Source organism: Orcinus orca, chromosome X (assembly GCF_937001465.1).
Source record: "Orcinus orca chromosome X, mOrcOrc1.1, whole genome shotgun sequence".
Lineage (NCBI taxonomy): Eukaryota > Metazoa > Chordata > Mammalia > Artiodactyla > Delphinidae > Orcinus > Orcinus orca.
In genome coordinates this window covers 107,048,256-107,073,300 of record NC_064580.1, presented here as the reverse complement: position 1 = coordinate 107,073,300, position 25,045 = coordinate 107,048,256, and the positions used below count along the sequence as shown (strand labels likewise).

Genomic DNA, 25,045 nt, shown 5'->3' with positions numbered 1-25,045 from the left:
GGGTTTGATCCCTGGTTGGGGAACTAGATCCTGCACGCATGCCGCAACTAAAAGTCCACATGCCGCAACTAAAAGAAGATCCCGTGTGCTGCAACGAAGATCCCACGTGCCTCAACTAAGACCCGGCGCAGCCAAATAAATAATTAGTTTTTAAAAATGCACTTAAAAAAAAAAGGAAGGCTTGATAAAATTGAGAGCTATTTTAGATTCCTCAGTGGGGAAGTGATAATGGTAAAAATGGTACTTTAGGCAGATTGCTTGTGACGGTGATATGAAGGATACGTTTGATAGGGCAAGGGACTGGCATTAGGCGGGAGACCAACTAGGTGGCTTTTTGGGTAATTCATTATGAAGTACTGAGAGCATAGACTATGGTGGAGGTAGTAGGAATGCAAAAGACTTGTAAGCAGTTAGAATATTGGAACAGAGAAGGAAGGATCAAAGATGATTCCATGCCTCAGAGTAAAAGTACCAGTGTTGAGAAGGTATCCTGTTTTGATAGTGTACGAAGACTGACTTTGTCTTGGATTTGTTGAATGGAGGTCAAAGCACATCCAAGTGGACTCCTAAACATCCCTGTTGAAGTAATTAGTATAAGATATCAGCATTTATCTCCTCAAATTTTTTAATTAAAAGAAGGAGAGGTAATGTGCCTGTAGTTAGAAAAGTATCCAACTTATACTTTGTAGCCTCCAAATAAAAAGAAAAAAGAGAAGGAGCGATGTACTGCCCTTCAGGACAAGCTTCTTGAAGAAGAAAAGAAGCAGATGGAACATGTACAGCGAGTGCTACAGAGACTGAAACTGGAAAAGGACAATTGGCTTTTAGCAAGTAAGTTGTTGGAATTGTTACATTTCTGCCACTGCTACATTAAAAAAGCAAACTTTTATAACTTTGGAGGTATTGAAGTATATTATGTTTGTATTTCAACTCAGTGTTCACTATCCCATTCTTTGGTTATTCATTAATGCAGAGTCGACTTCACATGTTCACTGAAGGAACAGATTTAATTTGCTGGTGAAATTAATTAACTTAAAACTACAATATTGGCAGCTTATCATTCAACTTTTCTGTATAAAATCTTATCTCTGGAGAAATTATAGGTAGAAAAATGTCCACAGAGTGAAAATGAAAGTCTTATCCCAGGCATGACCTTTTGGTTACAAACTATAAATAGTTTGTGGTTTTATATCATTCTCTACACTAAAGTTTATGTTGTCATGTTTAGTGGCCTTGAGGCACTTGAGGAAGAAGTTTACCACTTAATATATTCTTCCCTTATTTTTAGAATCTACCAAAAATGAGACCATCACAAAATTTCTACAGCTGTGTATATTTCCTCGATGTATTTTTTCAGCAATTGATGCTGTTTACTGTGCTCGTTTTGTTGAATTGGTACATCAACAGAAAACTCCAAATTTTTCCACACTTCTTTGCTATGATCGAGTAAGTTCTTTTTATTGCAACCTTTAAAAAAAAGTCTCACACAAAGATAGCTAAACATTATATATAATCTATAGAGGTATTATTGTGTGTGTGGTTAAAAGCATGAACTCAAGAGCCAAGTGCCTGAACTTGAATCCTAGCTCTGCTACTTTCTAGCTATATGATCTTTGGCAAGTTTTTTTTAACCTCTCTGTGCCTCAGTTTTCTATCTGTAAAACGGGATAATAGTACCTGCTTCATAAGATTGTTATGAGGAATAAATGAGTCACTATACACAAAAGCACTTTGAGTAGTGCCTGATATATAATAAGCACCCCTAGTTAATCCATTAACTCAACATTTGGGTTTATATGTTTGTCATAATAGGCAGAACTCTCTTCTCCATTTTTAACCTTCACCCCCTCAAGAAGCAATGAAAAAGCTTACACTTTTGCACATATATAAAAGCAGGGATGCTTTTCAATGTGGTCACATTCACAGATTTTTGCATCTGGCTTTTTTCATAATAATAAGTTGCTGCATTTTGTGGTCTAAAAACATGACGTATGTTACAGCCTCTCAGCTGCCTATTTCTAGTTTCTATCAGCCTCGCCTCTGCTTACTGTCCCCTTAACCCCAGTAATATCTATGGCTAAGTCTTTGTTAAATAAGTTACGTTGTAATAATAATGATAGTTTTTTTCTTCCCTCATTGTAAATCCGCTTTCTTTATAAAAGTGGGTTTTTTTTGTTGTTGTTGTTGTTATTGTTGCTTTATGAATGTGCTATTTCCTCACAAAAGCCAGAATCTTTAAAGGTCTCTGGAATTGTGAATATAAAAGGGGAAGATGCATTTTGACTAAACTTACCTGTTTAGTTTATTATGATTTGCTATTACATGATCTTTTAATATTTTGAACTAATTTTGACCTTGATTTGTTTTTATTTTTCACACATTGTTTTCTGTAGGTTTTCTCTGATATAATTTACACAGTCGCAAGCTGTACTGAAAATGAAGCTAGTCGATATGGGAGATTCCTTTGCTGCATGTTAGAGACTGTGACCAGGTGGCACAGTGATAGAGCCACATATGAAAAGGTATGACAAATACTCTTACATTTTACCCATTTACCATGTATATAATGACCGCTTCCAGTAAGCTCTGGGTTCAGTTTTAAAAGGGAAGCTGAGTTTAAGATTCAGTTGTACAACAATGTTTAAAATTTAAGCACAATTCATTCATTATTAAAAAACATGCTATATTTTTATCCTATCTCAAACTGACATTTCAAATTAATGTCATTGAATAAGGTGGATCTTTCTGTGAAAACTACCTATCATTGAAAATACACATTATATTTTCACATGGAATCATTAATCTAGTCTACTTAAGTTTCAGCTTCTACTATTTTGGAGGACAGAATTTTTCTTTAAAAGTGACAGCCTATTTTTTGCCCTTAGGAATGTGGAAATTATCCAGGATTTCTTACTATATTACGGGCAACTGGTTTTGATGGTGGAAATAAAGCTGATCAATTAGACTATGAAAATTTTCGACACGTTGTACATAAATGGCATTACAAGCTAACCAAGGTAAGAAAAAATTGTATTTCTCAAAGGTGGTTTTTTCTCTTCATACTTACACTTTTTTAATAACAGATCTTAAAATGTTTGTTGTAGGCATCGGTACATTGCCTTGAAACAGGCGAATATACTCACATCAGGAATATCTTGATTGTGCTAACAAAAATACTTCCTTGGTACCCAAAAGTTTTGAATCTGGGTCAGGCTTTGGAAAGAAGAGTGCATAAAATCTGCCAAGAGGAAAAAGAGAAGAGGCCAGATCTATATGCATTGGCTATGGGGTAACACAATTATACTTTAATGTGATTTATGAGACTAGATTACAGAAGGATTCTGAAGACTTTAAAATGTCTTACAGTGTTGAAGTTTATCTTCTGCCTTACTTCAGGAGATTATGGGAGATTATGCGATCATGTTCCCACAGGCTGGTGAGAGTTGTCACTTCTGATTATCAGCTTCCGGTCTATACTGGATGATAGTTTCAAAAATCATATATAGTATATCCTGGTTTGGAGGAAATGTAATTTTATCATCAGTTGAGTTATCAAATCTTCAATAGTGGAAAAAAGGCATTTTAGTTGAAGGATTAGTTTACATTGAAATTTTTAAGAAAGCATCTAGGTTCTCTTATAAAGACATTCAGGAACTTACTGAAAATTAATATTTTTTATTCTCTGGAATCAAGTAGCAGAGTGAATAACTTGCTAATTTTATTCTTTTAAACCCCATGTTTGTGCCTTTTGACTTGTATTTGTATATTTAAACACTTTGTGCGACTTTCAGCTACTCTGGGCAGTTGAAAAGTAGAAAGTCATACATGATACCTGAAAATGAGTTTCATCACAAAGACCCCCCTCCGAGGAATGCAATTGCCAGTGTACAAAATGGGCCTGGCGGTGGGCCTTCTTCATCGTCAGTAGGAAGTGCATCTAAATCGGATGAAAGCAGTAATGAGGAGACTGGTATGCTTATTTGTAGAAATTTATAAGTAATACATTTTGTTTCAGCAAACTGAAATGTTTTGTATCACATGACAAGTAAAATGCTGGCTTAGTGTTACTTTTTTAATCCCTAAGTAGGAGTATGTAACTGTCAAGAAGTGATCAGCCCTTTGTTTCTTTCTATCTAGTCTCTAATCATTTTGCTGTGCAATTGTAGCTTATTTACATCTAGGGGCTTGTCAAATAAAACCTTACCTTTATTTCAGATAAATCAAGGGAGAGATCTCAGTGTGGTGTGAAAGCAGTTAATAAAGCTTCTAGTGCCACACCAAAAGGGAATTCAAGCAATGGAAACAGTGGCTCTAACAGGTAGGAACACTGTGCTGTATGTCAGAATTCTGAATTCTTACATGATTAAGCAACCTCATTAGACATGAATGACAGAGGGTGATAGATGAATACTATGGAAGTCATTTTTGTTGGACTGAGAAATTTTGTCTATACTGCTGTTTTGATGATGTGCTTACCATTCTCACGTTTTGTATAATGCTGAGACTGACTTTGTTTCCTCTGCTGGGATATGCAGGGGAATGTATGTGGTGAAGTTAAAAAAAATTTTAGGATTGAGTGTTTGCTGTGTACAATCTGGGTAAGAATAATTAACATGAGAGAAGCCTACTAATTTAGACCAGTGGTCCATCCAGCCAAGTAATCCAGTTCCTGATGGTAGCACCCTTGGTTGGCTTATGGGATAGTTTTGGGTTGTTACTTTGTAATCCTCAAAGGTTATGAACATGTACAAAAAAAGGGCCTAACATCACTTTAATTATTCTTTTTTAATCCGCTATTTGTGAATTTGGTTATTATTTACTGGATAAAGAAGTACTTGCTTTTTACTTGTCTTAAAGTTGTCCTTTAGTTTTTAAAGGGCTACTCATAGTTCTAGAATTTTTGAAGTCAGTAAGAAACGCTTTATGATTTATAACATTGAATGTATTTTATGACCATTTGTCTTAAAATGTCATGTTTTTATTCTTAAGCAGCAAAGCTGTTAAAGAAAATGACAAAGAAAAAGGGAAAGAGAAAGAAAAAGAGAAAAAAGAAAAGACTCCAGCTACTACTCCAGAGGCCCGAGTACTTGGTGGTAAAGATGGTAAAGAAAAACCGAAGGAAGAACGGCCAAATAAAGATGAAAAAGCAAGAGAGACGAAGGAAAGAACACCTAAGTCTGACAAAGAGAAAGAAAAATTCAAGAAGGAAGAAAAAGTTAAAGATGAGAAATTCAAGACCACTGTCCCCAATGCAGAATCAAAGTCGACTCAAGAAAAGGAAAGAGAGAAGGAGCCATCCAGAGAAAGAGATATAGCAAAGGAAATGAAATTAAAGGAAAACGTTAAAGGAGAGAAAACACCAGTTTCTGGGTCCTTGAAGTCACCTGTTCCCCGATCAGATATTGCAGAGCCTGAAAGGGGCAAGTTTGATTTATATTTGTTTACCTTTGGTTGTTGTAATATAAAGTTGGTTCTTGTCTTGTTATTATGGCAAGTTATCTAGGGACTTTAGTAGGGGGAACTAATACTTGATAACCTTAGAAGTTGGTGATTTTTTTTTAAGTGTGTGGAAAAAAGTGGAAACATACCTTATTGTGACTATTTCTTTTCATCCCAACAGAACAAAAACGTCGCAAAATTGATACCTACCCTTCTCCATCACATTCCGCAACAGTAAAGGTTAGTATAGCCTGAGGAAGGCAGCGTCCATGTTAGGCTCACCTGTTTGGAATACGTGTCCTGACTTCCTTCAAGTCTTGTGCCAAGTATTCACTGGAGCCACTGGAGGTTTTATGTTGCATTAGAAAATGAATTTTTTACATATTGGTGGACTGATATTTTTTTCCTATTGAGTATTTTTCTTATAAAAATATTAAAACTTCAAGGACCTAGCACTAATTTTGTAGTGTTTCAAAGTGCAAGAGAAATTTTACCCAGAAGTGCCTCACTGCTTTACGCAGTCTTTTTTGGAGTGCAATGGTAGCTACAAGCAAATGAATCTTTTCAGCAGAATGAAGCCTATTTTTCGGCATAAATATTGAAGAATATATAGCACTGAAGACTTCCTGGATGATACAGGATAAACAAGATACCTCTGAATTCATCAAGCTTCTTGATGAGCATCATACCGATGTGTGCCTTCTAAGAAGGAGTCTTGAAAGGAGTTCCATTTTAAAGTCTCCTTGGTGATCAGTTCTCCTGTAGTTGTGTATATTCAGTGAGCATGCAGCTTCTGTTGTATCTTCCCTTGGAGGTTTGTTTATACCCATTGGGTTCCCAACAAGTTGAACCTTGCGTTACGATAAAAGCAGATGTGGCATCCAATTCTACCACCCAGCAAAGAGAAACCCCAGGCATTCAACTGCAGCACAAAATCGTGGGTGTAGCCTTCTTGAAGACTCAGGGTAGCCATTCCTTGCTCCATATTTAATTTTAATTCTAAACTCATCTAATTTCATGGAATCTTTGAATTTGCAGTACGTTGAACTTTTAAACCTGTAAGTTAACTAATTCTTCATCAAGAGCACTGTGGTTGAATACCATAATTGATTTCATTTTCTTTCTTTTTTTAAGTGCTTTTTTTTGTGGGAGGTATGAGATTCACTGTTAGAGGCACTTTGCAAAAAAAAAAAGTGATTACTCTTTTATAAATACATTTTGTTTTCTTTTTAATGTAATGCCACTGAGTTTTCTGGCTAGGATAAAATGTGTATATATTTATGGTGGAGTCACAAGTAAAGGAAAATTTGAAACCTCCCTATTAAAGAAAAACTATGAAAATATAAGGCAATATTGTTCTTCCACAGTGATCTCCACTATTTAAAACTTTTTGTGGAGAAAAAATGTTTTGCTTTCTTAAGCCTTTTACCATTATCTGTAGTTTAAATGCAGTGTTATGAAAAATGTGGCATTGACATTTATTTTAAAGTTCTGAGCAGAGAAAGATTTTTGTTTATTACAATGAGTACATATAATTTAGTTTTTTTTAAACATTACAATTCCATTACATAGTTTTGCTTTTGTTTTTTACTGTTGATATTCATATAACAATGACATCACGAGATTTATCCTCACAAGAAGTAGCTGGTTTATTTCCAGGTTACAGCCATACTTCCCAAAGTTCCTCTGGGTTCTGAGAACTATGCCAGCTCACCTGTCATCTCCATTCATTTTCTACAGGACAGTCTCATCGAACTCAAGGAGTCTTCAGCAAAGGTTTGAGTCTTTTAAAATCATCATGCCTAAGTAAAACAAAGAAAAATTCTTTACTTCATTTATTGAGTAGGTACCCTCACCCTAGTAAATTCAGTAAGTTAGTGGAATAACCTTTAAAAATACCTATCACAAACTGAAACAATGGATGACAATGGTCCCTTTTAATGAAATTGTTATAAAATGTGTGTAATGTGGCAACCTTTCTATAATCTCTCCTTGCTGTTATGCATTATCCTTTTATGCTTCAAAATCTGAAAGTAAGTTTAAGATTTGAGGAAGGAGTTGTTGGTTTCTTTTGAGGAGTAGGCTTATTTAATTTCTCAAAACAAATCTGTCAGGCTGTTATCTAACTTTTTTAGATAACCCAAAAGGCCAAAAAATATATCTGATGCATTCACATAACTGTTCTAAAAACTGAGCCCATCTTAACCCATAAAAATCTTTATATCGCCTCTGCTGAGCTACCTTTTTGGTAGTTGTAGCATATTATCAAGAAATATGGTTAATGTAAACTAATCATTCTCCTGGAGGGGAATACTCAACTTGATGGTTGTGTTTACATGTCAGTATTAATTCTTGCCTCTTACTCTACTTTCTTGAGGATTCTGCTACTAAAAATCATGTGCAGTTTGTGTATCTTATTACAGAGTTCATTCATTTCATGGTTATAGTTGAATTGTCCAATGTTCATGTTATTTTGTCTTTATTATTATAAAATTTGTACCCTGTTTCACTTTGATTTTCTACTTTGCCTCCTCTTATAGCTGCTAAGTATGATTCCTTACTGGTGGACCAGTAAAAAATGATATTTTGAAACAAAGCCAGTTGACAGTACTAACTGCTTTTAGAACTGTTAGCTTTATAATGAAATGTCTGTGGCTTTTGGGCAAGTAAGCACTAATTTTTAACAGTTTAGATTAGCTGATGTGCCTGTGTCCTAAAATTATAGCATTGTTTTTAGAATATACTGTATTAATCAAAAGAGAATCAGTTGAACTGTGAATGCTTTCTTTTAAAGTAAAACTTTTTATTTGCTAAATTGAATATGTATTCCAGTATAGTAGGTTTTCATAACCAGAGTGGGATTGTGTATGTATGTCAGTCTTAACCATCAGTGGCTTGTGTGGACTATTTTAAATTCATGGGTTAACAATGTTACCTTGTGAATATTTATTTCCTGAAACATATTTTGAAGCAGTTGAAAACCTGCTGTTATAGTTAACTGGATTTTCTAAGCAATGATGAAGATTATGGTTCCTTACATTTGTGAAAGCCTTTTGAAAATAAAACATATGAGATAAACATATGTTATCTCATCTCATATTCATCACAGTGCTGTGAGGTAGGTAGGGCAGGTGGCAGTGTCTTTTTTAACAAATAAGAGACTAAAGTTCTTGATCTTTTCCCAGTGGCATATAACTTGTTAGTACCAAAACTTGGACTAAAATTAAGGTTCCTCAAGTGTTCCTACCACAATGAAAACAAAAATTCCAAAAAAAAATATGGTTCCTTGATTCTTAGCACCCATTTCAATAGTAGTTGAAAGGGTTCTTAACTTCTTTCGTGTGTTTGTCTTATTTTTTAAATTATAGTGATCCCCCCACCCCGCTTAAAAAAAAAGGATGGTGATTTTGTGGGCATTTAAAATTCAATGGATTTATTCCACATTCAACCAGAAAATTTTGAAAATGGCATATGAATACCCTTGTAAAAATTGCAACTCATACCACTTTTCAGATCCTTAGTGCTTAGTATGGTACCTGGCAATATGATTAGGTATTCAGTAAATATTCGAAATGAACTCTTATGCCTTTGGACTTGGTAAAGCATAGTAGTTGATGTTGATTTTTTGTGTGTCTAAGAAAGTTTAATAGCATATGAATGTCTTAGAAAAAAAATTTCACTGGACTTTGAGTGCTCTCTAAAATTAATGATCTATAATTTAAACTTTCTGTGGTAGCTTTTACTTTTTAGAGGATTTGAAAGGTATGTGTCTATTTTTTCAGGTTACTTTGTCATCATACATATAAAAATGTTTCCCTGCTCTAGTTTGACCTTTTAGTTATACTTTGCCCCTAGGATCCTCCTTTTTACTAAACTAGTTACTATTTTCACTTTGTAATACACATGGACTTGGCTTTTCAAGTGGGATTCTAGTTTAGTGTCCAAATCTTTTCTGTCAGTTCACCTTGCTCCTTTTTTTTTTTTTGCGGTACGCGGGCCTCTCACTGTTGTGGCCTCTCCCGTTGCGGAGCACAGTCTCCGGACGCACAGGCCCAGCGGCCATGGCTCATGGGCCTAGCCGCTCTGCGGCATGTGGGATCTTCCCGGACTGGGGCACGAACCCGTCACCCCTGCATTGGCAGGCAGACTCCCAACCACTGCGCCACCAGAGAAGCCCAAAAGCATGCTCCTTTAAACCAAGCTTCTCTGTAGTTTCAGAGGGCAGTAATAACCACCTCAGTAAAATTCAGCTTTTAATTCTGTTCATCATCTTAAAACAAGGATTTACAACCAACCAAACCTGAACCTACATGTGAGGCCATCTTTATATATTGTATCCTTAAAAGGGTCAGTGTGGCAGTGGTCTCTTAAACAGAATTTGAAGATCAGTCAAATTGTTTTTTTGGATCTAATGATCTCAATGTCAAGGATAAAAGCCAGTAAAAAACAGGATCCAGTAGTATCAGGAATAAAAGTAAATTAAAAAAAACCCAAATCCAACAACGCTACATGCAGATCAGTTTAACAAATCATTAATTTTATTCATCAAACACGTATTGAGTACTCACTATGTGTACAAGACACTAGGAAGTGTGTAAAAGTAGAAAAAGCACATTAGCTCCCCTACTATCCTGTAAACTATGTTATGGACAAAAATAAATGACATGAAATTAATTGGGAATTCCTGCCACAAAAAAAAGGTTAATATAAAATAAGAGTTCACTGGACAGTGATTTGTGGAGTTGAGGGAATGTTGAAGTGCTGATGGCTTTCGATCTGTCTTTGAAGGCAAAGTAGGAGTTTAAGAGATTAAGATAAAAATGAGCGACCGTTCTGGTGAAGAGAACTGCTGGGAAGCACAGGGTGTTAGGGAGCAGCGGTAGCCGCAGCCTAGAGTACATTGGGTCACTCCATAGTAGGGTAGAATTGTGCAAGGGTTGTGAAGAGCTTGGAATACCCAAGCTAAGGAATATGCATTTTATTCCGTACTCAATGAGAGACTGTATGTTTTTGTGGAAAAGAGTATTGTGATCAGAACTATTCTTAGAAGGGTAGAAAGAAGGAATAGAATTGGTACATTTCTAAACTAAGAATTTCTAGGATTCCCAATTCTCTGCAATACAGAATTCAAGTTAGGTACACTTAAAAACTTCATTCTTGTGGAGGGGTGTGTGTGTGTGTGTGTGTGTATGTATGTATGTGTGTACACGTGCTTATTTGTAATCACAAACAAAAAAAATTTTTTACTGGAAGAATTAAGCAATACTTCCCTAAGATAAGTCTTCTTTGAGTATTGTAATAACATATTACTTTCTTTGTCTTGTCAGTTTCATAAATAGTATTGACTTAAGATGTGAATAAACCTCACAATTAGAAAATATTAAAGTGTCATTTAGGGCATATACCCAGCAAGAGTACCTTTTGGACAAGCACTTTATGGTTGTTTCTCATTCTCTTGCTCTTTGTTATTAATAAACATTTTGTCTATTTCAGTTGATCATCAACTTTTAAACATTGAAATTTTAAAGAATCTACTTATGCATTGCTATGGCAGTATTTCTGAGCAAACTGAATTGAAAATATTTGGTGGTGTTAAAAAAACAAGTGTTAATTTAATTCTCAAACTGATGGCTGTCTTTTTTCATGTATTCCTTTGAATACCAAAGGATTTCTTTGTGTAAAAATATTTGACTTTTGACTCACTGTTCTTTTCATTCCCAAGTTATATCTAGAATTGTGTAGTTATGTAATGAGTTATATTCAGTATTCTGCTGCCTAACATTTTTAATGTCTTAAGTTAAACGTAAGCTTGTAGCACAGTTATAAATGCCGTAAGGTTAGGTGTCTTATTATTTCCTTAATATTTTGTTTTAGAATGGATTTCCATATTTACAACTTGCATAAGTAAGGTTACCTCTTAATTATTTAGAATTAGCATATCCTTGATCTTTGGCTGTTTTATTGTCTATGGGCCTTTCATTGGAGAAAGAATAGGTAAAAGAGAATATTGGTTTATCATTTTTCAGTCTGAGTTGTTTTATCAACCTTAACTGACAATATGGCTTTCTGAGCTATTTAGAACCAGTAAGACAAATTTTACAATCAGTTGTGATTATTTGACAGAAATTGGAGCGCTTTTAGAAGTAGTGAATATGCAGCCTTTATTATAACAGTATTTAGAATAATCTATGCATGGTATACACTGAGGCAGAAAAGACTTATTAGTAAAGTCAAGGCTAGGTTTTATTTTATACTTTTGCTCACTGTCATCAATTGCTTATCAGTGGATGGTAAAACTATTTTAAATTTCCATGATTGTGTAGAGGTTTGTATTTTTTTGTTTGTTTGCAGTAGAGAAAATTCAGTCACTATTTTTCACATATGGACTCTTGTAATAATGGTGGTTATGGGTCTTCACAATAGAGCTATATAAGGAACTGTAGCTTGTGAATTTACTAATAAAAATCTCAGTTGAGGCAGAAATGAACTGGTTGAGTTAAAAAAATGATAATTTTTATAAGGTCAAGAATTGAATTCTTTGCGTAATTTGTGCCATGCTCTTTTATTTTACCTCTCATAATCCAGACAGCTGACCAGTTTTGACTTTGGGTCTACTACCAAATGTCTTTCATTAAATAAACAATCAAGCAAATGATGCCAATACTGGAAAACTAATAATCTTTAGTAATATTGCCTTAATTTAACAGCTCTACATTAATCATACTCCTCCACCACTGTCCAAGAGTAAGGAGAGAGAAATGGACAAGAAAGATTTGGACAAGTCGAGGGAGAGATCCAGAGAAAGAGAAAAAAAAGATGAAAAGGACAGGAAAGACCGGAAAAGGGTTTGTAATTTTTTAAAAATTAGTTTGGAAAGCTCATTATCATGTACAGTAGTGTGTTTGTTGCCTTTTTTAAAGTACTAGTTTGTTGCATGACAGTCTATTATTTAGTGTTTTAACTGGTATTTTCACCGTAGTCAGTAATAAGGATCTTCAGCCTAATAATCTCTACCAGCTCTGCTTGTCTTTCATGTCATTTTACCAAGTATGTGAAAACACCACAGATATTCTCCAATGCTAGTTACTAGCTATTCTCTTCTTGTATAAAAGTAATACTTTAAAACAAAAACTCTTGATCAATGTAGTTCACAATTCTTGGTTCTAGGATCACTCAAACAATGACCGAGAAGTGCCACCGGACTTAACCAAGAGGCGGAAAGAGGAAAATGGAACAAGTAGGTAGACTTATTAATACTTCCCAAGCAGTCATCAAACTGAATTGGAAAAGGCTTTCATGATTCTCTTTTATAATTTTAGTGGGGGTTTCAAAACACAAAAGTGAGAGTCCGTGTGAGTCTCCTTATCCAAATGAGAAAGACAAGGAAAAAAATAAGTCAAAATCGTCAGGCAAAGAAAAAGGCGGTGACTCATTTAAATCTGAAAAAATGGATAAAATCTCCTCTGGTGGCAAAAAGGTAAATTACAAGAACAAAAAGAACAATATACTTTTTCTTAGAAAATCACCCATTAGAAAATTTAGCAAATACTGAGGTTTTTTTGTAGTCAAGTAGTCTTTTGTTAATTATTTGGGGGCAGGAAGAGGAGGCTTTGGGGGAGGGCAGGTTATCTTGGAGAACTTGAGCCAGTTCAGTCCCAAATTACTGGGAGGGTGGAATTAGTTTACCTCTGAAATTCCCTTCCTCTCCATTCCACTCCCAGCTACTTCTTTTCATTGAGTTTCAGCCTTTCTTTTCGTGTTTTCTTTTTTCTCTGACAACAGTTCTTTTAGTTTCTCTTCATTCATGAGGTTAAAATATGGTCGCATGTATTCTCCCTGATCATCACACTGTTATAAAGTCTTTATTAATTCTGATTTTTAAACACATTTTTATAACATTTTTTCCTAATAAACTTATGTGTTCACAACTCATATTTGATTTTAAAATTAAGTATAGTGTGCATTCTCTTAGATACTAATGGATGATAGAATACATCTGATGCATCTGCCATAAAGTAAGCAAGCCATTACTAAAGTGTAAAGTGTTTACAAAGCATCATTATGATATATATTCAACATATATGCCATATATTCATAGTTCTTAAAAGCAGTTTTGGAAAATTATAAGGTGATCGTTTTAAAAGGGAGGCTGCTCCTTTTAAATAAGTATTTTTTAAATTGAGGTAAAATTCACATAAAATTAACCATTTTAAAATGTACCATTCAGTGGCATTTAGTATATTTGCAGTGTTTGCACTCATCATTTCTGTCTAGTTCAAGAACATTTTCATCACCCCAAAGGGAAACCACATACTCATTAAGCAGTCATTCTCCATCACCCCTTCCCCACCCCCACCCCCCGGCAACTACGAATCTGCTTTCTGTCTCTGTGGACTTATCAAAAACTTTGGCTGTTTCATATAAGTGGAACTGTATTATAATGTGGCCTTTTGTGTCTGACTTCTTTCACTTAGCATAATGTTTTTGAGATTCTTCATGGTGTTACATGTATCAGTACTTCATTTCTTTTCATGGCTAAGTAATATTCCATTTTACGAATATACCATACTTGTTCATCCACTCGTCACTTGATGGACTTTTGTCTTGTTTTCCACCTTTTGGCTATTGTGAATTGTGCTGCTATGAACATTGGTGTGCTGCTATGAAGTATTTGTTTGAATACCTGTTTTCAATGATCTTGTGTATATACCCAGGAGTGGAATATCTGGGTTATATGGTAATGCTATGTTTAGCTTTTTGAGGAACCGCCAAACTGTTTTCCACAGTGGCTGCACAGTTTACATTTCTACCAGCAATGTATGAGGGTGCCAATTTCCCTACATCCTTGCCAACACTTGTTATTTTCTGTTTCTGTTTTTATTTTTATTTATTTAGTTTTTATTGTAGCCATCCTAGTGGGTGTAAAGTAGTATCTCATTGCTGTTTTGATTTTGTATTTTCTTAATGACTAATGATGTCGAGCATCTTTTCATGTACTTGTTGGCCATTTGTATATCTTCTTTGGAGAAATCTATTCAGATGCTTTGGCCATTTTTTAATTGGATTGTTTGTCTTTTTGTTGCTCAGTTGTAAGAATTCTTTACGTAGTCTTGATATTAGACACTTATGAGATATATGATATGCAAATATTTTCTCCTGTTCTGTAGGTTGTGTTTTCACTTTCTTGATAGTGTTCTTTGATGCATGAAAGTTTTTACTTTTGATGAAGTCCAGTTTTTTTCTTTTGTTGCTTGTGCTTTTGGTGTCATATTAAATAAGTTTGAAGAAAAATTTATGACTGGTGAGTGATGAAAAGAGATTTTGAGCTGATTTTTATATTTGGTTTTCCCTTCCCCAACTAATTCCACCATTCGTTATAGGAGTCCAGGCATGATAAAGAAAAGATAGAAAAGAAAGAGAAACGGGACAGTTCAGGAGGAAAGGAAGAGAAGAAACAATATCCTTTTCATCTTATTGATGTTTTTAATCAGTATAATGGAAAGCTTTGATACTGGTCTTATTTAGAATTGTACCCTTGTAGTATGTGGTCTAAATGCTCAAGGACTTACTACCTTTTAAATGGTCTCTCCAGTTAACCCTCTCAGATGTACAAAACGTGGAAATGGGAGACTTGATTGTTTTTTAAACTTCTTTGGTGACTGAGATTGTTTTATGCCATCAAGGGATTTAAAGTCCCTCTGGCTCTACCACCGAGAGGAAGAAAGGGAACAGAGAGTCCCTTGGGCTGGGGGCATGGGGAGTAGCAGGGCAAGATGATGTGGCAGATGAGAAGAGCTGGTAGAGTTTGAGGCTACCAGGCTGGTAAGAGCCAATTAGGCCTGCAAGCTGAGGGATTATACTAAAAGATGAGACAGCATTCTTTTTTTCCCCCCAAAAGTTGTTTTCCCTTAATTTGTCATCTACTCATAAGTCCTCGGACAAGCACAGATAATGAAGACTTTCAATCAAGGTGAGTGTTCTCTCACCTCTTTTCATTTAAAGATAGAAATATAAAATGAGGTCTGATAATGTTGAAGAAACTAGATCCATTTTGCAAGATACAGCTAGAGTTTTTCACCTAAATATAATGGTCAGGTCTTTGGGTAAAGATGCGAGACAAGATTCCCGGTTATTTTTAAGCTGTTTTCATTTTAAGCTTGCTGTTAGCTACGCCTTTTTTTTTTTTTTAAAGCACCAAGATGTATTTAAAAACATCTGGCTTTCTCTTCACCACTCATTCCCATCTTCTCTGGATAGTTACTTTTTTAAAGTACCTTGTAGGTGATGGTGGTATCTGCATTTTACAGATGAAGAAACTGAGACTCTAAGAGGTTAAGTAGAAGAGGGTGACAGAGATATTAGCTGACACACCAATATGCAAACATAGGTCTTCTTGCCCTTCAGTGTTCTCTGATCTTCTTTTTGCCTTTCATGCAGACACGTTATCCAGAGTTTTGTTTTAAGTTTCCTGCCTCTCTTTCTACCACTGCCCATGTTTTGCAAAGCCAAAAATATGGTCTGTGCTTTTAGTTCTGGAATTTAAAATATGCAACTTTGTTTTCAAAGTAGTTATGCCTTATGTGAGATTTTAAAAGTGTTTTATCCATCTTAAATAAATTGTATGTGGACGGACTGTTCAGAACCTTAATATAATCTTTTCTGAGCACTCAGATCATAACTTGAATAGTTATTGTTTGGTGTGATGCCTTAGGATTATTGAGGTGTATGTAGGATGATTTGCCCTCTACATTTAATGGTTTGAGATGGCTGTATTAGAAGTTGTTGAAGAATCAACAATTTTCTGGTTTCCATATTAGCTGTCACTTTTTATCAAGTATATCAAGTATACTTGCTTTCTCTACCCTCCTCCTAATATTATTTGCTGCTTCTAATCTTCTAATGAAACTGGATAGATAGCCAAGGCGGTTTACAGTTGTTTAAGAGTGAGAAATGTCTGAGAGCCTGTTTTGTATAAAGGTGTGAGCTTTAGAGTATGGATTTTGTCCTGTTTATTTTGGCTGCAAAGCAGGGATTTGAGGTTGCCAGGTAGGTAACTTCTTGACAAATAGTGTGCTTTTTCTGTTCTGTTATTTTGTGCTTGTTATCTAAGTATTACAGAAGGGTGGATGAGAATTATGAGAGAGCATTTAGAATTCAGTAGATTTTTTAAAATTAGAAAGATTATAAAAGAAATATTATTACCTATTCTTAAATTCTAGCCATTGCCCACCCTAACCACTAGCTGTCTTCCCCAGTGAACCATAAACTCTTAATCTTCTTTTTTTATTCTTCACCATAACCTTCGTTTCAGTTTGGCGTTTTGCTTTTTACTTCTTGCTTTCACCTGGTCCCCTTATTAAAGAAAACAAAAACACTCTGCCTCTTATATCTTCATTAGCAGTGGGCCAGTCATTGTCGTCGACAATTTCATTGTGATTTTGGACATCTCTCTTTACTCTCTTCTTGGGTAGCCTCTTTGTGAGGCACCGGTTGATTTTTTCCCTTTTTTTGGGCTGTTCTGTGGCTGCCTTCTGTTGGATACCTTCTAGGGTTGGTCAAGTCTTTATGTGGTTCTTCCTTTTCATTTAGAGGTCTCATCATTTCTTATTGGCACCATTTACCTTTAGGCTACTTCAAATCTGCTGCTCCCTGCTCCCTTTTTAATTTATTTTATATTCTACAGAAAGGAGAACTGCTACACATGTCACATTTCCATGAGTCAGAGATGTCATTAATTGTAAGATTCATTGTTGGTTTCTAGAACTGTTTTTTGAGAAAAGTGGATAGAGAAATGACATTGATTTGTATGTATCACCTTGATTTCAAAAACATTAAAATGATCATGTTAGAGTTAAGAAAATACAATATATAAATGTGACCCAGATTAAATTCCTTCCAGAGTCTTTTCCTGTTTCATAATGTTTTGTTGCAAAATCCTTTTTGCTTGTTCTCTGTATCTCCTGTTACTCGTTATTGCTAATGTCTTCGTCCAAATTCATCTACTCTTTCCTTGATTTAGTCTCTTGAACACTACTAGCTGCTTTGCCTTTAACTGTTTCCCCTAGTTTAATCTTCAAAAATTCCTGTCTATGAAAAATTTCCACTTAGAAGCATTCTTTAGCTTCGCAATTGTAAATTGATATGTGTGGTCCTCAATTCACTGAGTTCAGCTAACTTTTGAGAGTCCTTTTGTGAACCAGACACTGCTAAACTGAGACTTGCTTCTAGGTTTTGAGAAGCTCAGTCTTCTTGCACTTTGATTCTGGATTCTTGGTTCTTAATTTCAAAGAATATTAGCAATTAACTCTATCCTATCCATCTGCATTTGTAGTATACTACATTCCTATTCTAATACTCCAGTGAAGCCTAATAATATATTTTACAGGTCTGTCTCTCACCTCTGGTCTCTTACGTGTAACCTAACTCTTATCGTTTAAACCCAGGGTTGCAAATTCTCAGCCCTTAGGCAGAATGTGGCTTATTAGACATACCTTCTTGGCCTTGCACAATATTTAACATTAAAAAAAAAGGTTGCCTTTAAAAATCAGAAGAGTTGACAAAATCCAAATTTCATTTTCTTTTGAAGAACTGGAACATCTGGCAACATTGTGTCCTGATTTCTACATGGCAACAGTCAGCTAGACCTGCCTAGGTGCTTGTTCCCCTTAAATAGAGTGGGTCTTTTTTTGTAGTTTACCTCATTCAGGCCCCACCCAGCTCACTTCCATTTGTTTCCATTTTATAGTAGCCCCTGTAAGCAATCGATTTTGTAATTCCTGTTCTGAGCCTTTCTTCTTCAGTCCATACTTGGAAACTGACCTCCTAACTGCTCCAAGTTTGCTTATTTTAGGAATGTGTTACCATGTTGAGACACAGTCCTAGATGCTGGTAATAATATGTGTTGGAGTAGGAGGTGTTCAATTAAGTATCTTCCTCAGTAGTTTCCCATTGCTTACACGTGTGTGTCAGCTTGCCTATAGAGTCCTAGTCACTGATTCCTATGTATATATGAATGTGTTACATATCCCTCTCCTTAGATTGTGGTCTTGTTGAAGGCAGTAACTTCATCTCTTCCTTCTAATCAAACAATCAAGTATTTTTCTTTATTACCTGCTATGTTTCAGATACTCTTAACTTTACATGGAGAGCTATGTACAGGAGTATTAACTATATCTCTTTGGAATTGAGGAGAAACATCACTGACTATTTTTGCCCCCAGAAGAAGGTTCAGTGTATTTATAGCATTTGATAGTATACTGTTTAAGAAGTTGCTTTGTGTGCTGCAACATATTTTTTGAGGGCAGGTTTATTATACTTTCATCTGGGTCTGTATGTAGCAATCATTAAATGTGTAAAAAAGTCTTGTTAGGAGATTGAAATGATAGACCTAAACTATTTTTCTCTTCATTATCATCCTTTAAAGTATCAGTGAGTTCTGTACACTGATATTCATAGGCACCAAACAGTTGGAGAGAACAGGAGGGATTTTCTATTTCCTTTCTTCCACTTAAGGCAGACCAAATTTTCACTCAGGTGCTGTGCTGTTCTTTATCTGGATGTAGGCATGAGCACTTCCAAAAGGCTCCCATGCCACATTTACCCTTGAGTGTGACACATATTCCTCACACACACATTTATCTTGAGAGGCACCCCTGGGTATGCTGAGATTCAGTTCAGTAGAATCCTAGTTTTAACTGTTCCATTTTATCCACTTGGGATACCTCAGGAAGTGTGTTTGCTATGATAAGAATTGCTAGGCAGCAGTTTAAGGGTAAATGAAGGAGTAAAGTGGAATTAGGATGGCTGTCCCTATATCTTTCTCCTGTAACTTCTTTCTTTCTTGTAAATGTTCATTGGACTCTTCTGTCAACTTCATCCATGTGTACCTTTGTACTTGGCATGTGCGTGCCTGTGTGTGTATGTGTACACGTACTAGGATTAACCAGGAATAATTTTTTAATTCACTGGGCTTGTATTTTATAGTTTCTCTAAATAAATTTTGTTGCCATCCAGAGGGTTCTTTTTTTTTTTTTTTTTTTTTCGCGGTACGCAGGCCTCTCACTGTTGTGGCCTCTCCCGTTGCGGAGCACAGGCTCCGGACGCGCAGGCTCAGCGGCAATGGCTCACGGGCCCAGCTGCTCCGCGGCATGTGGGATCCTCCCGGACCGGGGCACGAACCCGTGTCCCCTGCATCGGCAGGCAGACTCTCAACCACTGCGCCACCAGGGAAGCCCCAGAGGGTTCTTTTATGAGGAGTCTATGAACTATTGAAACATTTCTTAGGACCTTTTTGATCATAAAAATAGAAAGTGTGTGTGTGTTTATAAAGGCATGGCTCTGATAATAAGGCTGATTTTCTATTTGCCTTTCTTCTCTATTTTGATCACCAGTCTAGCTGCTCTTTCACCCAGACCTAACGTTTCAGACTTCGTTCTTGCTGTCACAGCTGTCTATAAAGTAACATCATTTAAAATCAACTTCCTCAACCCTGAAAGGGTACTCTTTGAGGGCATTTCATGCATAGTTTTCTGATGCCCTGACAAAGGAGGAGGGCATGGTGGAACAGAGGGAAATGACAACCTTACTAAAAGTTGTCCAGATAATTCCCAATAGGAAGTGATGTTTACAAATGTAATCTTGTCTTAGCATAGTGGAAGGCCACCTTTTGTTGGAGTGTATCCTGCACAGATGGTATTACCAATGCAGTTTATAGCACTGAGAGAGTAGAGGTGTCTAGGATGGGGGACAGTCAACTCTGAACTGAGCCTGAAGTAGAAACCCTTTGAGAAACATAAACAGTCCTAGATGTGAAAAGATAGATTTGAGGGATCTCTTGCATTTAGAACCTGTGCTTTCTTATTACAATGGTTAAAGTTGCACATATTTAAAAAACTAGTTAATAAACAAGAAGAAGAATATTCCAGGTAAGGTGATATAAACTTATTATTAATGAGAATAAAATATTACTCTGCTGGAAGATAGAGTCCTGAAGTCTGAATTTGGTGCTGTTTCATCACTATGTGACTTTCTTCTTGATGGCAGTTCTTTCTGAAGTTCACTGAACTTGGGGTGGTTTTCAAGTTTGTAATCCCAAGACTTCATTATTTTATAAATATGTTCTGGTTACTGCTGAGAGACTGACATCTAGTATCTTCTTTCCACTTGCTCTTGTGCTTGCTGATTTGTCATTCCAGGGTATGGACAGACCCCTAAGCTGAAGGTCTCCTAGAGGAGGATGCCACAGCTCCATGCGTCACTCTCAGAACGATATCTCCTATAATTAAGAGCTTCTGGTGCTGTCCATTTAATGGGAATCTGCTTTAAATCAGAAGATGAATACACACTACCATCCTCTTGATGAGACATTCCAAAGTCACTGATTTTCAGAACATTATTTTCACCTCCAGGCAGTTTCTTGCAGCAAGGTTCCTGTGTATACAATGTTTACTCGAGATTTGCCATCCAGAAGCAGCATCTAATGAAAATGTCACTAACTGTTTTAGTTCATCCTTCTTTCTCAGAAAGGAGAGGAAATCGACTCCTGGAACCAGTTCCTTAATCATGTAGATAGACTGTATTTGTGTGCGAACTTTGATAAGTTTGACAATATTGGGATGATTATATTGCTTGAGGATTTTGGCTTCTTGTAAAAATTTTAATTTCAGTTCCTGGGAAAGATCATCTTCACATGTTTTAACAGCAATAGCAGTTTTATCCTTTAATGTGCCCTTAAATGTGTCATCAGAATTTCCCTTGCCCGGTAATTATGACATTTTCATAATAGGCATTTTTTATTCTAATTATGATCATGCTGATACCGTGATTCTCTTTATTGGAACATTGACTTTTTTTGCAGCTAAAAAAAATTGAGATGAAGTTCTTATAAAATATTCCATTTAAAAGTGGTTTTTCGTATATCCCTGTGTTGTAACCATCACCAGTAATTCCAGAACATCTCCATCACCCTCAGAAGAGACCCTGCATCTGTTAGCAGTCACCTGCAATTCTCTCCTTCCTGCAGCCTCTGGAAACAACTAATGTATTTTTTGTCTCGATGGATTTGCCTGTTTTGGACATTTCATAAAAATGGAATCATGCAATATGTGGCCTTTTGTTATATGTGGCTTCTTTCACTTAGCATCATGTTTTCAAGGTTCATCCATGTTGTAGCATGTATCAGAAATTGATTTCTTTTTATAACTGAATACTATTCCATTGTATGGATGTGTACCACATTTTGTTTATCCATTCATCAGTGATGAACAGGAACAATGATTTTTAAGTATTAAAACTGTAAGTTCAACATTAATGTATCTATAATTATAATTGGTAATGTCAAGATTATACATGGTGTGAACAGAATACTGTATAGAAACGATATGTAAATTATTTGTCAGCATATCATGCAAGTGTGATTATTTTCTAAGGCCCTTCTAGCTCTGGTTTTAATGAAATATGTGAATGTAGTATTTTCATCAATAAAGTTTAATGCGTTAAGCATTAGATTAAAATTTGAATGAGAACAATGTTAGGCAGATATGAAACTATTTGCCACATGTTGTAATGATCATGTTTTGAATTTATTTCAATATGCAGTATTTGAAAAATGTCAATACATAAAGGAAAGGAAATGAGTATAATTAAGTCAATATATTTTTAAAGCAATTTTTATAATTTAGCAGACATTGCATCTTAATATAAGTAACTATTAAAATCATGTCCTTGTGAAAAATGTGATGTCATTTTTCTCTTTTTTTGTTGATCAGGTAAAATTGGTTCCTTTTCACGGTTATGTGTTCTGTTTACTTTTGACAAGCTATTGCTTGTCCCTGTGGAATTCTATTTCATTTTTTCCTCCCTCCCCTCCCCCCACTCCCCCTTTCCCTCTCTCACAGACAAAATGTTCTGTGGTTTGTTTTTTTTAAATTCATCATAATGTACCTATCTTTAGTGGTTTCTAAGAATAGGCAATAAGAAATACACAAATATTTCATCCTTATTTAGGGACTTAATTCAAGCCTTTGTTATTGACAGAACTCATTGATTTTCTTAAATCTTCCTTCCTTCCTCCTCCTCCTCTCCTCCCTTCTTCCCTCCCTCCCTCCCTCCTCCTTTCATCTGTCCCTCCTTCCCCCTTCCATCCATCCCCTCTCCTTCCTCCCTGCCCCCTACCAATGCCTTTCTTATCTATCAATATAATCACTTTGTTTCTTTCAGATGAGATTGGAATGAAATTGTTCAGCTGTGACCAGAAATTTATTGTCCTGAGTAGATTGCCAAGAATTATGAACGAAGAGGGCCCGTTTGCATCTCCTTAAATTATTCAGTGATCTGCTCTATTGCTCCATGCCGAAAACTTAAAATTGTTGAGTTGTGCATTATTGTATTTAACTTGTTGCTTAGTTTCTACATGTTTATTTTCAGTAAATGGCTGAAAGTATTAACTTCCATATTTTTAGCACAATGTGCTGTATACAGTTTCCAAGAAGCAAATAAGGTTACATATGTACAGAATTTCCCTTTAGGTTAACTAAATATTGCCTGAGTTTAGTTTTTTTTTTTCAATTTGAAATGCTTCCTTTTTATTGTTTGAAATGGAAAATAAACAATTATTGAACCCTCTTGAATTTACCTCATTTAAAAACTCAGTTTTAATTTATTATTTGGCCTGTTTTTAATATTAGTAAAAATCAAAGTGGGAGCAGTGTCTTATGCAATGCCTAGGAATCATTTTATATACTATGTGTAAGACATTAAAACCTGTTAGAAAAAAAAAAGGTACCAGCACTCCCTTGTCCCTTGCCATTTTTTCTTGTAATTATGTTAGAAAAATCTGGGCGGGGGGATCGAAAGTTAATTGTCTTTTAAGTCTACAGCTACAGGAGCTTTGTATTGCTTAACTTTAATCTGGAAAAGTTTCACAGTGACATTTTTAAAATAAAGTTTTTTTATCTAATGAATTCTACCCATGTAACCCTTTTTCTAAATAAACAATAGTTTTCTCAAATGATTGTATATCATTGTGTATATTGTTGCTTATTCAAAATAACTTAGCAAAGATAAGATTCCTAGCTCTTTCTTCTTATTTGTGTCTTAGTCCATGGACTACAATGTTTCCAAATAACAGACATCTTATCCAATAATATGAGAAAATCCTATTTGCTTACCTCTGTACCTGGGGTAGACAGTGGGCTGAAATGATGCCTAGAATTATTCATTTATTCTTCAGTTCCTTAGAACCAATGATAACTATGCAAATTAATTTTTTTAAGAGAAAGAATGACAATAAAGGCTTTATTTTTAAAAAAGATTGAGACATTCTGAGTGTATTTTAGAATTCGCAAAGGGATATAAATCTTTTTTTTTTTTTTTTTTTTTTGCGGTACGTGGGCCTCTCACTGTTGTGGCCTCTCCCGTTGCGGAGCACAGGCTCCGGACGCGCAGGCTCAGCGGCCATGGCTCACGGGCCCAGCCGGTCCGCGGCATGTGGGATCCTCCCGGAGCGGGGCACGAACCTGTGTCCCATGCATCGGCAGGCGGACTCTCAGCCACTGCGCCACCAGGGAAGCCCAGGGATATAAATCTTGATGCCCCTTTTCAGGTAATTATAATTTTCAAAAATTGATGAGCACAGTGATTATTTATGGGAGAGTGATCCATTCAATGACTGTTGTGCACCCATAATGTGCCTGGCATTAAAAACATGATACATTGTTAGAATGATTTTTACAATGAGAAAATAACTATGGTTCACCTCAAAATCATTTGTTAGAAACATATCAGGGAATAGCTTTCCAGTTGTTATGTTGCATTCACATTTTAAAGATGTCATGATTGTGAAAATTTGCTGCTACTTAGCATCAGAATCTCTCCTCTCTCTCCCCCAAATTATTGAACACAGGTAACCTTTGCTTTTGGCCTTGCTAGAAATGCACTGAGGATGGAAAATGCTAACTTTGAATTTAACTGAGCAGAAATAATTTATGTTGGAAGAAGAAAATCTATTCGATAGCTATTTTAAAGGTTTTCTGTTTTACATACACAGGAGTATTAAGACCTAACTCCTGTGCCTAGAGCACTTGCAGTTTAACTTCAGAAATGAAGGACAAGTGAGTGCTGTTGGGGGTCAGCAATCATTCTGTAAGGAGCCAGATAGTAAATATTTGAGACTTTGAATAAATATTTGAGACTTTGTGGGCTTACGTGGACCCTTTCGGACTTCCTCAGCTCTGCATTATAGTGTGAAAGCAGCCATAGATGATATGGAAATGAATGAGCATGACTGAATTCCAGTAAAATTTTACTTACAAAAAACCTGCTATAGAGAATCCTATGAAAGATTTAATCAAAAAATATTTGAGTGCCTCTTAAGCACCAGATGTACAACCTTTAGCAAAACAAACTCTGCTCTCGTGGAAGTTCATTCTAGTCAATGGAGGCAAACAAACATCGGAGGGAGGGGAGAGACCTTCAGGATGGTGGAGGAGTGAGATGTGGAGATCACCTTCCTCCCCACAGATACATCAGAAATACATCTACATGTGGAGCAACTCCTACAGAACACCCACTGAACGCTGGTAGGAGACCTCAGACCTCCCAAAAGGCA

The 25,045-nt window shown here is 35.8% G+C and overlaps 1 protein-coding gene and 1 pseudogene across 13 annotated transcripts in view; one reads left to right on the top strand and one right to left on the bottom strand.

Moving 5' to 3' along the window:
* THOC2 (THO complex subunit 2) overlaps positions 1–23,454 on the top strand; it is a 103,427-nt gene extending 79,973 nt beyond the window's left edge. For 3 of the 13 annotated variants that reach the window (XM_033414976.2, XM_033414972.2, XM_033414980.2), the window contains 16 exons: positions 690–831; positions 1,289–1,446; positions 2,394–2,522; positions 2,886–3,017; positions 3,105–3,289; positions 3,792–3,970; positions 4,216–4,318; positions 4,990–5,420; positions 5,621–5,679; positions 7,084–7,215; positions 12,147–12,284; positions 12,607–12,676; positions 12,759–12,916; positions 14,820–14,896; positions 15,364–15,409; positions 20,634–23,454. In XM_033414976.2, coding sequence (XP_033270867.1) covers positions 690–831; positions 1,289–1,446; positions 2,394–2,522; positions 2,886–3,017; positions 3,105–3,289; positions 3,792–3,970; positions 4,216–4,318; positions 4,990–5,420; positions 5,621–5,679; positions 7,084–7,215; positions 12,147–12,284; positions 12,607–12,676; positions 12,759–12,916; positions 14,820–14,896; positions 15,364–15,391 — 2,121 coding nt within the window. In that variant the 3' untranslated portion in view covers positions 15,392–15,409; positions 20,634–23,454. The other 10 variants (XM_033414977.2, XM_033414978.2, XM_033414973.2 and 7 more) reach the window with 9 other exon arrangements.
* On the bottom strand, positions 20,584–21,203 carry LOC105748835 (tyrosine-protein kinase Fer-like; annotated as a pseudogene).
* Positions 23,455–25,045: the final 1,591 nt, after the last annotated feature.